The 12875-nt window shown below is 40.3% G+C and overlaps 1 protein-coding gene across 2 annotated transcripts; it reads left to right on the plus strand.

The window, feature by feature from the left end:
* The first annotated feature begins 416 nt into the window (after positions 1-416).
* LOC138979658 (protocadherin gamma-B1-like) lies at positions 417-11633 on the plus strand. Of its 2 annotated transcripts, XM_070352377.1 has the most exons (7): positions 417-584; positions 635-722; positions 4397-4475; positions 5126-5269; positions 5743-5871; positions 9625-9795; positions 10771-11633. In XM_070352377.1, the coding sequence occupies exons 2-7, from the start codon at positions 657-659 to the stop codon at positions 11280-11282; spliced, it is 1101 nt and encodes a 366-aa protein (XP_070208478.1). In that variant the 5' UTR covers positions 417-584; positions 635-656; the 3' UTR covers positions 11283-11633. The 2 variants fall into 2 exon arrangements, with proteins under 2 accessions (XP_070208478.1, XP_070208477.1); XM_070352376.1 differs by having other exon boundaries at positions 418-722.
* The last annotated feature ends 1242 nt before the right edge of the window (positions 11634-12875 follow it).

A 12875-nucleotide genomic window follows, 5' to 3' on the forward strand; every position in this document is an offset into this window, starting at 1 on the left:
AGTGTGTACAGCAAGCGATGCAATATTATGTTGGCAAGTTTATTTAAAGCATGAAATACTATACATATTCATTTATTTTAGTTCGTCTTTACACCACTCCTACAAACCGATATCTTCGTTTGCAGAATAGTCCAAAACTGAGTGCCCCCAGTGCATGAAACGAAAGCAATCTTTTCCCACGATATCTACTGACATTATCACACTTGCGGATAGAGAATACGACGATCGTGACTTGGATATCTGCCAAAACTAAGAATAAGCTAATATTATAGAACAGCAAGTAGCGATCCGGTTTGTTCCGGATGTCTTTGTAAAATTCCAACAAAAAGCCACTTTGATAACGACCTCTGCTGACGTAGTGAAGCAGCGTTTTTGTGTGGGATTTTTTTAAGCGATTTCTATTACAGCTACATTTTGCACAATAAATATTGAAAAGAAAACGGCGCAAGCCGTGAGTCATACAGGTTGAGTCAACAATTATATAGTTTGAAATAGGAACGTCAATTGAATGTTCAAGTTGACAAACCGAGCGCAGTGCACATGTGGAGGCATGCACAAGTGAACGCTACTTTCAAGAGTGTGCTGTTGGATTGGATTGGATAAGATTTACAGTCCAGTGAGGTTACCCAGTGAGGTTCAAGTGAACACAGATTGCAATGATGGAGAATATCCTTCTCATTCTTTTCCTCCTTGGTTTTGGTCAAGCACAAATTGCTTCACTTGTAAGTATGCTTTACATTACATTTTGAATACATTTTTTGGTATGACAAGAGAATCATTTCAAGTCAGCCATATTGCCGTGATTCTTCCAAGACGTCAAATATCAACAGATATATTTACTGAATATGCGCAATGATATGTTTTAGATTGTCACCTAACCTAGGGTAGCCATAAATGTTATACCATTTGTTTCCGTCTGCTTCACACAGTGTTAGCACAGTGTTTAAAGCAAATCATTACGACCAGACTAGCAACTCTACAAACGACAATTGTCCAACCAACAATAGAATTTGGGAAACAACTCTGTCAAGTGTGCATTGTGTTGTAAAAGAATTGCCTTCCCTTGTTTCCAAAGAAACGCTGGGGCGAGCCTACAATGTCACGCGTAACTTGCCTCAGTGTTTGTTTGGCAAATCACGAAAAACGAGGAAAAGCAACCCCCCAGAACCCATACTAACCCGACAGAGTTATGTTCGGAATTCGTCTATTGAATAAGCAATGGGCGGGGATGTAGCTCAGTCGGTAGCGCGCTGGATTTGTATCCAGTTGGCCGCTGTCAGCGTAAGTTCGTCCCCACGTTCGGCGAGAGATTTATTTCTCAGAGTCAACTTTGTGTGCAGACTCTCCTCGGTGTCCGAATACCCCCGTGTGTACACGCAAGCACAAGACCAAGTGCGCACGAAAAAGATCCTGTAATCCATGTCAGAGTTCGGTGGGTTATAGAAACACGAAAATACCCAGCATGCTTCCTCCGAAAACGGCGTATGGCTGCCTAAATGGCGGGGTTAAAAAACGGTCATACACGTAAAATTCCACTCGTGCAAAAAACACGAGTGTACGTGGGAGTTTCAGCCCACGAACGCAGAAGAAGAAGAAAAAGTATAAGCAATAACTATCTGACAGGCAGTTGTATAAAAAGTAGGGTAGTTGTCCGGCTGGCAATTCTTCAAACGGCAATACGCATATTCCGGAAATAACTTTGTCGGGTTAGTATGGGTTTTGGAAGAGTGAATACTCTTCTTTTCAGTGAGGCAAGCTTTCTTTACGTGCTCCTTGTTCCTGGGTTTTAGACAGACCCCTCGCTAGTGACTGGCCTATAACGGCACATAGGAAGGTTGACTCAATAAAAACAATTTTCTTCTTCCTTCTTCTTTCTTTCTTCCTCTTCCTTCTTCCTTCCTTCTTCTTCTTCTTCTTCTTCTTCTTCTTTCTTCTTCTTCTTTCTTCTTCTTCTTTCTTCTTCTTCTTCTTTCTTCTTCTTCTTTCTTCTTTCTTCTTCTTCTTTCTTCTTCTTCTTTCTTCTTCTTCTTCTTTCTTCTTCCTTCTTTCTTCTTCTTCTTTCTTCTTCTTCCTTCTTTCTTCTTCTTCTTTCTTCTTCTTCTTCTTCTTTCTTCTTCTTCTTTCTTCTTCTTCTTTCTTCTTCTTCTTTCTTCTTCTTCTTTCTTCTTCTTCTTCTTCCTTCTTTCTTCTTCTTCTTTCTTCTTCCTTCTTTCTTCTTCCTTCTTTCTTCTTTCTTCTTCTTCTTTCTTCTTCTTCTTTCTTCTTCTTCTTTCTTCTTTCTTCTTTCTTCTTTCTTTCTTCTTCTCTTTCTTCTTCTCTTTCTCCTTCTCCTTCTTCTTCTTCCTTCTTCTTTCTTCTTCTTCCTTCTTCTTCTTTCTTCTTCTTCTTCTTCTTCTTCTTTCTTCTTCTTTCTTCTTCTTTCTTCTTCTTTCTTCTTCTTTCTTCTTCCTTCTTCTTCTTTCTTCTTCTTTCTTCTTCTTTCTTCTTCTTTCTTCTTCTTTCTTCTTCTTTCTTCTTCCTTCTTCTTCTTTCTTCTTCTTTCTTCTTCTTCTTCTTCTTCTTCTTCTTCTTCTTCTTCTTCTTCTTCTTCTTCTTCTTCTTCTTCCTTCTTCTTCTTCTTTCTTCTTCTTCCTTCTTCTTCTTCTTCTTCTTCTTCCTTCTTCTTCCTTCTTCTTCCTTCTTTCTTCTTTCTTCTTCTTCTTTCTTCTTCTTCTTTCTTCTTCTTCTTTCTTCTTTCTTCTTCTTCTTTCTTCTTCTTCTTTCTTCTTCTTCTTTCTTCTTCTTTCTTCTTCTTTCTTCTTCTTCTTCTTCTTCTTCTTCTTCTCTTTCTTCTTCTCTTTCTTCTTCTCTTCCTTCTTCTTCTTTCTTCTTCTTTCTTCTTCCTTCTTCTTCTTTCTTCTTCCTTCTTCTTTCTTCTTCTTCCTTCTTCTTTCTTCTTCTTCCTTCTTCTTCTTTCTTCTTCTTCTTCTTCTTCTTCTTTCTTCTTTCTTTCTTCTTCTTTCTTCTTCTTTCTTCTTCTTTCTTCTTTCTTCTTTCTTCTTTCTTTCTTCTTCTTTCTTCTTTCTTTCTTCTTCTTTCTTCTTCTTTCTTCTTCTTTCTTCTTCCTTCTTCTTCTTTCTTCTTCCTTCTTCTTTCTTCTTCTTCCTTCTTCTTCTTTCTTCTTCCTTCTTCTTCCTTCTTTCTCCCTTCTTCCTTCTTTCTTCCTTCTTCTTCTCCCTTCTTCTTCTTCCTTCTTCTTCTTCTTCTTCTTCTTCCTTCCTCTTCTTCTTCTTCTTCTTCCTTCTTCTTCCTTCTTCTTCTTCTTCTTCTTCTTCCTTCTTCTTTCTTCCTTCTTTCTCCCTTCTTCCTTCTTTCTTCCTTCTTCTTCTCCCTTCTTCTTCTTTCTCCCTTCTTCTTCTTCCTTCTTTCTCCCTTCTTCTTCTTCCTTCTTTCTCCCTTCTTCTTCTTCCTTCTTTCTCCCTTCTTCTTCTTTCTCCCTTCTTCTTCTTCCTTCTTCTTCCTTCTTTCTTCTTCTTCTTCTTCTTCTTCTTCTTCTTCTTCTTCTTCTTCTTCTTCTTCCTTCTTCTTCTTCTTCTTCTTCTTCTTCTTCTTCTTCCTTCTTCTTCTTCCTTCTTCTTCTTCCTTCTTCTTCTTCCTTCTTCTTCTTCCTTCTTCTTCTTCCTTCTTCTTCTTCCTTCTTCTTCTTACTACTCCTTCTTCTTCCTCCTCCTTCTTCTTCTTCCTCCTCCTTCTTCTTCCTCCTCCTTCTTCCTCCTCCTTCCTCCTCCTTCTTCTTCCTCCTTCTTCTTCCTTCTTCTTCTTCCTTCTTCTTCTTCCTTCTTCTTCTTCCTTCTTCTTCTTCCTTCTTCTTCTTTCTTCTTCTCTTTCTTCTTCTCTTTCTTCTTCTCTTTCTTCTTCTTCTTTCTTCTTCTTCTTTCTTCTTCTTCTTTCTTCTTCTTTCTTCTTCTCTTTCTTCTTCTCTTTCTTCTTCTCTTTCTTCTTCTCTTTCTTCTTCTCTTTCTTCTTCCTTCTTCCTTCTTTCTTCCTCTTCCTTCTTCCTTCCTTCTTCTTCTTCTTCTTCTTCTTCTTCTTCTTCTTCTTCTTCTTCTTCTTCTTCTTCTTCTTCTGCGTTCGATATTCATGGCCGTACCCCTAACATTTCTAAAATGTTGTCTTACAGTTTTCAACAAACTATGTTGAAAATATTTCCTGATTTGCTATGGGCGACCCGAATTTCAAAGCGATGGGACAATAAAGTAATGTAAAAGAAAGAAAAACCTAACTTTTCTTGTTTTCTCCCCCCCCCCCCCCCCCCCCCCCCCCTCAAGTTATTTGAATTTGGGAACCTTAGTAGTCTGTATGTTTTTGAACGGGGTTTTTTTCTCAATAATTTGTTAATGATATGAGCTATCTGCAGCCAGACTTTTCGCACGGGGGTGATAATGAAGCGGCCCAGTCCTCCAACACAACTTCAGACCTCAACGGCTCAGGCGAGGGTGAGAATGACTGGGAACTTCGAGCATATCATTCTGCGTGTGGATGTGAGAGACAGTCACAGAGAGAGAGGGGGGAGTAAGAGAAGAGAGGAAGAGAGACAGAGACAGAGAGAGAGAGAGAGAGAGAGAGAGAGAGACAGACAGAGAGACAGAGAGACACAGAGAGAGCGAGACAGAGAGAGAGAGACAGAGAGAGAGAGAAAGCGAGAGGGAGAGGGAGAGAGAGGGGGATAAAGAGAGGGAGAGAGAGAGAGAGAGTGTGTGACAGAGAAAGAAATAGACAACAGACAGAGACAGATAGAATAAAACAGAAAGAGAGGGAGAGAGAGAGAGAGAAAGAAAGACATAGAGAGAGAGCGGTAGGGAGAGAGGGATAGAGGGAGGGAGAGAGAGAAAGGGAGACAAAGAGAGAAAGACAGAGAGAGAAAGAGAGAGAGAGAGACACAGAGAGAAGGAGACAGAGACAGAGAGACATATAGAGTAAGAGGCAAAAAGAGAGAATCAGAGAGAGACAGAGAAAAAAAGAGGCGGAGTGAGAGAGAGCAGGAAAGATGTGGGGGGGGGGGGGGGGGGGATTGTGGCTCTCTGTCTATCTATCTGTTGTCTTTGTGTTTGTATATACATGTATCATGGATGTCTTATTTCACTAGGTCAACTGACGACCACAGTGACCAACACGGAAAACATAAAGGCCGGTGACACTGTGTACAAAGTTGGCTGTCCTGACCATAACAACGATTCTGTACAGTACGCCCTGATCACTGAGCCTGTATCTGAACTCTTCCGCATTGATAGTGAGTTCACCCATACGTTATCTTTTACTTGTTCATAAATTGTGTTATACAGGGTAGAGGTCAAGCGAGTCGTGATTGCAGGCAAACGTGTCTCTTCAACATGCTACAACAATCGTAAAAATGCATTTTTACGATTATTGTAGCATGTTGAAGAAATATAATTATAAGTAAAATATCCTCTACGAATCTGCTTTTCTTTTTGATTTACCTTATCTGGTTCATATTTTACGACAATTTGAAAATGACGAAAAATCACTCGCAACAGTGGGCGCGAATGAGTTGCGTTTCTTTTGCCGGGTACTGTACACTAAATATGAAGTAACTCGGCCATCTAATATAGAAGTGATTGGCGTATTTTCTTATAGTCCACTTTGTTCAGCTTACCCGCCGAACTCTACATTTAAAAACCACATAATTGAAATATAATTATTTTCAAAACAACAGCAAACTCACTCGCCCTTTTTCTCTTGTAGCCGGCGGAATGATTCGGGCGTCACGAGACCTGAAACCTCTGTGCGCAAGTTCCATCAACTTCAAAGTAACTTGTAAAGACCCAAAGGACTCTACAGTGAGGCGTGTTTCCGTAAAGGCGACTTTGGATGGTAAATGGCATTTCTTCTTGTTCTTGTCCGTGTCCTTGTCCTTGTCCCTGTTGTTGTTGTTGTTGTTGTTGTTGTTGTTGTTGTTCCCTGTTGTTGTTGTTGTTGTTGTTGTTGTTGTTGTTGTTGTTGTTGTTGTTGTTGTTGTTCTTCTTCTTCTTCTTCTTCTTCTTCTTCTTCTTCTTCTTCTTCTTCTTCTTCTTCTTCTTCTTCTTCCTCTTCTTCTTCTTCTTCTTCTTCGTCTTGCTCTTCTTCTTCTTCTTCTTCTTCTTCTTCTTCTTCTTCTTCTTCTTCTTCTTCTTCTTCTTCTTCTTCTTCTTCTTCTTCTTCTTTTTCTGCGTTCTGGCTTGTTACTAATTTCTGTTATTTATTATTCATATTTTGTATTTATATACTTTGAATTAATTATTTACCTATTTTGTGTTACGCATTTGTAGAGGTTACATGCCGAGTCTCAGTGATTATCAAAAATAATGGTCGAAGTTAGCGGATCATGAAAAATGCGAGCTTTAGCGAGCTTTTTCATGACCGCGAACTGAGACCATTATTTTTGATAATCACTGAGACGAGGTGTGTAACCTCTTTATTCCTCCTTTCTTCAGTTATTCAAAGAAAAGAGGAGTTTTTTTGCGAAAGTTTGATCGAATCCTATTCTCTCAACCAGTCAACCTGCGCAGGCGATCGATTAATGCGCGGTTGTATAGTTCCGTGCAAATCATTCCATTCTGTTAACACTTCTTGTCAGTTTTCCTATTTTAGGCTAAAATCAAGTACACAGATATGCTGTTATTCTGCTGTGGCGGCAAAGGCAGATATTGTGTGTTCTGTATATGTTTTGGTATCGCTTAGGGTAATGTTTTTTCGTCAAATGGGACTAGCAGACGAACTTTTGCACCCGTGTTCCAACGTTAAAAACTGTATGAAGTTCAGTTTTCCGGGGAAAATAGTGTATGAAACCCCTTTATGTTGTTTAAATTGATGAGATGTGTGCATTTGGTTGCGTGTGATCTGTTTATTAAATGAAATATTGTTGAAAACTGACCGTCGGATTGCAGTCTGTTGTCGAAGGAACTGAGTGAAAAGAAGGGGAACTACTCTTGTCGCTAGACAAAGTATGAGTTACTTGCCTTGGGAAATTGCTTGTGATGAACGGCTTCAGCACGGCAGATGAGATTCAGAAAACAACCGAACTCATGGATTTTATATGGAGATTCATGTGTTCAGGCCTGTAGTTGTTAATTTAAATGCGGTATGTTTGTATTGTTTGCTCCAGAGATGTATACTTCGTACATTAGAGCGTTCTGAACTTTTCAGTCGCAAAAAGTAGTACCGAAACAGAACAACCTCTCAACCCATTGCACTATCGAGGATTCAGGCTGTTGCTGGGTCGTTATTTGTTTGGTTGCTGGGTCATTATCGAAAATTATTCCCCCCTCTGCTTCTTTACCTCTGTAAACTTGTAGGGGTAGTTATTTTTCGATAATGACCCAGCAACCAAACAAATAACGACCCAGCAACAGCCTGAATCCTCGATAGTGCAATGGGTTGAGAGGTTGTTCTGTTTCGGTACTACTTTTTGCGACTGAAAAGTTCAGAACGCTCTAATGTACGAAGTATACATCTCTGGAGCAAACAATACAAACATACCGCATTTAAATTAACAACTACAGGCCTGAACACATGAATCTCCATATAAAATCCATGAGTTCGGTTGTTTTCTGAATCTCATCTGCCGTGCTGAAGCCGTTCATCACAAGCAATTTCCCAAGGCAAGTAACTCATACTTTGTCTAGCGACAAGAGTAGTTCCCCTTCTTTTCACTCAGTTCCTTCGACAACAGACTGCAATCCGACGGTCAGTTTTCAACAATATTTCATTTAATAAACAGATCACACGCAACCAAATGCACACATCTCATCAATTTAAACAACATAAAGGGGTTTCATACACTATTTTCCCCGGAAAACTGAACTTCATACAGTTTTTAACGTTGGAACACGGGTGCAAAAGTTCGTCTGCTAGTCCCATTTGACGAAAAAACATTACCCTAAGCGATACCAAAACATATACAGAACACACAATATCTGCCTTTGCCGCCACAGCAGAATAACAGCATATCTGTGTACTTGATTTTAGCCTAAAATAGGAAAACTGACAAGAAGTGTTAACAGAATGGAATGATTTGCACGGAACTATACAACCGCGCATTAATCGATCGCCTGCGCAGGTTGACTGGTTGAGAGAATAGGATTCGATCAAACTTTCGCAAAAAAACTCCTCTTTTCTTTGAATAACTGAAGAAAGGAGGAATAAAGAGGTTACACACCTCGTCTCAGTGATTATCAAAAATAATGGTCTCAGTTCGCGGTCATGAAAAAGCTCGCTAAAGCTCGCATTTTTCATGATCCGCTAACTTCGACCATTATTTTTGATAATCACTGAGACTCGGCATGTAACCTCTACATAACTACCCCTACAAGTTTACAGAGGTAAAGAAGCAGAGGGGGGAATAAACTTATTTAATAGCTAAGTCATTAATGTATCCACTCATGTATATTATGTGCGTGTGCGTGTGTGTGAGTGTGCGTGTGTATAGAGCGATTCCGAGAAAACTACTGGACCGATATTCATGAAACTTCACACGAGAGTTCCTGGGTACGTTACGTTCATTGCTTCGATAAATGTCTTTGATGACGTCATATCCGGCTTTTAGTGAAAGTTGAGAAAGCACTGTCACGCCCTCATTTGTTGACCAAATTGATTGACATCATGGTCAAGCAATCTTCGATGAAGTCCGGACTTTGGTATTGCATTTCAGCTTGGAGGCTTAAAAATGAATTAATGAGTTTGGTCATTAGAAATCTGAAAATTGTAATTAAAATTATTTTTTTATAAAACGATCTAAAAATAATTTCATTTTATTCTTCGTCATTTCCTGATTCCAAAAACATATAAATATGTTATATTTGGATTAAAGTCAAGCTATGAAAGTTGAAAATATGAAAATTATGATTAAAATCAAATTTCCGAAATCGATTTAAAAACAATTAATTGTATTCCCTGTCGGTTTCTGATTTCTAAAACATATAGATATGTTATGTTTGGATTAAAAACAAGCTCAGAAAGTTAAAAAGAAGAGAGGTACAGAAAATCGTGCTATCGCACTCAGCGCAACCACTACCTCGCTATACTGCCTTGTTGATTTCACTGCCTTTTCAACGAGCGGGAGACTGACGATGCTAAACGGTCTTGGTGAAAAAATGTAGTGCGTTCAGTTTTATCCTGTGAGTTCGACAGCTTGACTAAATGTAGTAATTTCGCCTTACGCGACATTGTTATTGTTTATTTTCTACTAACATTCTCTCCTTCCTTTCTTGCTTCCTTCCTTCCTACCCACCTTCCTTCCTTCCTTCCTTCCTTCCTTCCTTCCTTCCTTTCTTCTTCCCTTCCTTCCCACCTTCCTTCCTTCCTTCCCACCTTCCTTCCCTCCTTCCTTCCCACCTCCCTTCCTTCCTCCCTTCCTTCCTTCCTTCCTCCCTTCCTTCCCACCTTCCTTCCTCCCTTCATTCATTCCTTCCCACCTTCCTTCCTTTCTTCCTTCTTTTCTTCCTTCCTTCCTTCCCACCTTCCTTCCTTCCTTCCTTCATTCATTCCTTCCTTCATTCCTTCCCACCTTCCTTCCTTCCTCCCTCCCTTTCTCCCTTCCTTCCTTCCTTCCTTTCTTCCTTCCTTTATTTATTCATTTCTTTTGTTCAGGTGCAAACCGGCAGCCAACCATTACAGGCATCAACTTCAACACGGATGTAGCAGAGAACACCACTGTCGGAACAACATTGGCAACTTTTTCTGTCACTGACGATGACAGCAATATTTCGTGCCGACTGACATCCACTCCTGCAGAATCCACTCAGTACTTTGGTTTGGACCGTAAGTTGATGCGTTTGAAGAACCATATGCACGTGCACACACTAAAGTTGGGTAGCGCCGTACTGTATGGCAGCTCGCTTTCCCCAGGGAGAAAGCAGCCCGAATTTCAATGAGGGTTACCTCACAGGAATGTATAAAACCTTATCCCCGCCTCTGTCATTAACTCCTGCAGCGCAGAATTCACTCAGTATTTTGGTTTCGACCGTAAGTTGATGCGTTTGAAGAACCATATGCACGCAACAAAATAAGTTGGGTAATGCCATACTGTATGGCAGCTCGCTTTCCCGAATTTGTGAGAGGGTGAGAAAGCAGCCCGAATTTCACTGAGGGTTACCCCACAGGACTGTATGAAACCTAATCCCCTTTTCTGTCATCCACTCCTGCAGAAATTGTAACAAATTAATTACCCCAACTCCAAGAATTGACCTGAACAAGTCCAGTCTATCATATTCTGGCGCACTTATGTGGAACTCTATTTAAAACAAAAAAATGTGTACATTGCTTATTCTGTCACCCTCGGAAAAATAATGTCCATTCAATTCTATTCCCTCTCTCTCTCTCTCTCTCTCTCTCTCTCTCTCTCTCTCTCTCTCTCTCTCTCTCTCTCTCTCTCTCTCTCTCTCTCTCTCTCTCTCTCTCTTCATGTTACAGAAGAGACGAACCCTTATTAATCAGGTTCAGGGACATGTCATCAGGGTCTTAATGTATTTGTTGAATTGTATGCGTGACTATACGGTGCAGATACTATTGCTGTTATTTTAACCACTATTGTAAGGGGCTGTGGCCTTAGACACTTAAAGATTTGTTCTTGTTCTTGTTCTTGTCTCTCTCTCTCTCTCTCTCTCTCTCTCTCTCTCTCTCTCTCTCTCTCTCTCTCTCTCTCTCTCTCTCTCTCTCTCTCTCTCTCTCTTTCTTCACATTTTCACCAATACTTTTTAGTTCATCTTTATTCTTGGTTTTCTCTGTCTCATGCAGATACCCAGAGGTCCATCATCGTCAAATCCAAGCTGAACTACGAACAGCCTCAGACACGACATACCAATGTCACAGTGACCTGTAGTGACGGCTTTTGCGCGTCCAACCTGGCCTATGTGTATATCAGAGTGACGGATGTTAACGAGTCGACTGATAACGCTACAGGGAGAGGAGGGGAGGGAGATGGAGGAAGGGGGTTAGACGGGGAAGGAGGGAGAGAGGGGGGAAACAGAACAGCTAATACAACTGTTGTTACAACTACTGAAAGGATGGAGGAGGGACACAGTGAGGGCGGTGGGGAGGTAGAGGGGCGAGGAGGGAGGGAGGGAGAAAGCGAAAGAGAGAGAGCAGGGTTGAAGCCACTTCAGAAAAAGACCGGGGGAAAGAGAGAGAGACAGAAAGAGAGAAAGGCAGCAAGACAGGCAAGGAAAGACAAGAAGAAGGAAAAAAGGAGAGAAAGAAAGCAAAAGCGAAAGAACAAGGAACGGAAGACAAATACAGAGGGAGAGTAAGAAACTGAGAAGCAGAGAGAGGAAGGAAGAGAGACAGAGCGGACAAGGAGATAGTGAGAGGGGGCTACTGTTGTCACTGTTAGTTCGTCCTATTTTGATTTACTAGATTTGCTTAACGCTTTTTTTATATTTACATTAACAATCATAAAGATTTCATTATTCATTAAAAGGGAAAGTCCAAGATTCCTTGCTTCCAAAGAAACAGAAACTAAAATTAAAATATGTCGCTCACACAATTGCCCATCACAAAGAAAACAAATAGACATTTATAAAGAACTGATGAAAATCAGGCATTACAGATCAACAATTGAACTTCTATCTCTTCAATGTTGCGAATTTATTCAGTAAAGTGCTTTTCAGGGAAAGACTAAAAGCAAGTGTGTTTTTTTGTCATAATCGGGGGTAGAAGCAGCACATTTTGTTTCCAACAAATTACATTTTACAAAGGAAAACATGAATGTTCTTCTATTAATGTACATTAATATGCATTGTTGGACATTGTTTAAAGGACTGTGTTGAGAATATCTGGATTTTAAAGTGTTACATAGTTTCTGTTCTGATGAGTGTGCGAGGTGAATGCTCACTTCCAAAACATCAAGTTCGCGTTTTCCTTACTACTAATAATACTACAGACAAACATAACAAAAGCAGCACATTTCAACGCTAAACACGTTCAGGTATGTTCCTATTTTTACTGTGGTTAAATGGATACTTCTTCTTCTTCTTCTTCTTCTTCTTGTCTTCTTGTTCTTGTTCTTGTTCTTCTGCTTCTTCGTTCATGGGCTTAGACTCCCACGTTCACTCATGTTTTTAGCACGAGTGGATTTTTACGTGTATGACCGTTTTTACCCCGCCATTCAGGCAGCATACGCCGATTTCGGGGGAGGCATGCTGGGTATTTTCGTGTTTCTATAACCCACCGAACTCTGACATGGATTACAGGATCTGTTCCGTGTGCACTTGGTCTTGTGCTTGCGTGTACACACGAAGGGGGTTAAGTCACTAGCAGGTCTGCACATAAGTTGACCTGGGAGATCGGAAAAAATCTCCACTCTTAACCCACGAGGCGGCAGCGACCGGGATTCGAACTCACGACCTCCCGATTAGAAGGCTGACGTCTTACCACCACGCCACTGCGCCCGTCACATGGATACAATGGGACACCCTTTATAATTGAATTGAAATTTATTTGTCGAGGGTGACAGAATAAGCAATGTATACATGCTTTGTTTCCATCCGGCCCTCGCCCATTGAGGGGTAACTCAATATCAAGAAGAAATAGAAGTTAAGTTAACTACAGTACAAATTACATAATTTAAGTTTAAGTTTAAGAAGGAGGGAGTCTTAAAATGCAGAAGTTGTGAACAGAACATTAATTTTGACAAATCAGGGTCTTGAAAGAGAAGGAGTCTTAAGGGTCTGAATCTTCGCTGTTCCTGACTTAAGATGTTACACAGTTTTAGAAATGTGTTATCACTTTTACACATGTAATTTTATGCTTCTGCTTCATGCTTAAAATTCTGTTTCAAAAGCGGTCACACAGATGTTTTTCTCCCCGATGTACCTGTACTGTTACTGTGTTTTGTGTGCTAT

This window comes from Littorina saxatilis, linkage group LG11 (assembly GCF_037325665.1).
Source record: "Littorina saxatilis isolate snail1 linkage group LG11, US_GU_Lsax_2.0, whole genome shotgun sequence".
In the NCBI taxonomy this organism is placed as follows: Eukaryota; Metazoa; Mollusca; class Gastropoda; order Littorinimorpha; family Littorinidae; genus Littorina; species Littorina saxatilis.

Bases quoted from the DNA above. Each gene is read 5' to 3' on its own strand.
- LOC138979658 (XM_070352377.1), top strand. From the start codon at position 657: ATGATGGAGAATATCCTTCTCATTCTTTTCCTCCTTGGTTTTGGTCAA. The intron at 723-4,396 runs GTAAGTATGCTT...AGCTATCTGCAG, and splicing joins AAGCACAAATTGCTTCACTT to CCAGACTTTTCGCACGGGGG. The intron at 5,872-9,624 runs GTAAATGGCATT...TCTTTTGTTCAG, and splicing joins CGTAAAGGCGACTTTGGATG to GTGCAAACCGGCAGCCAACC.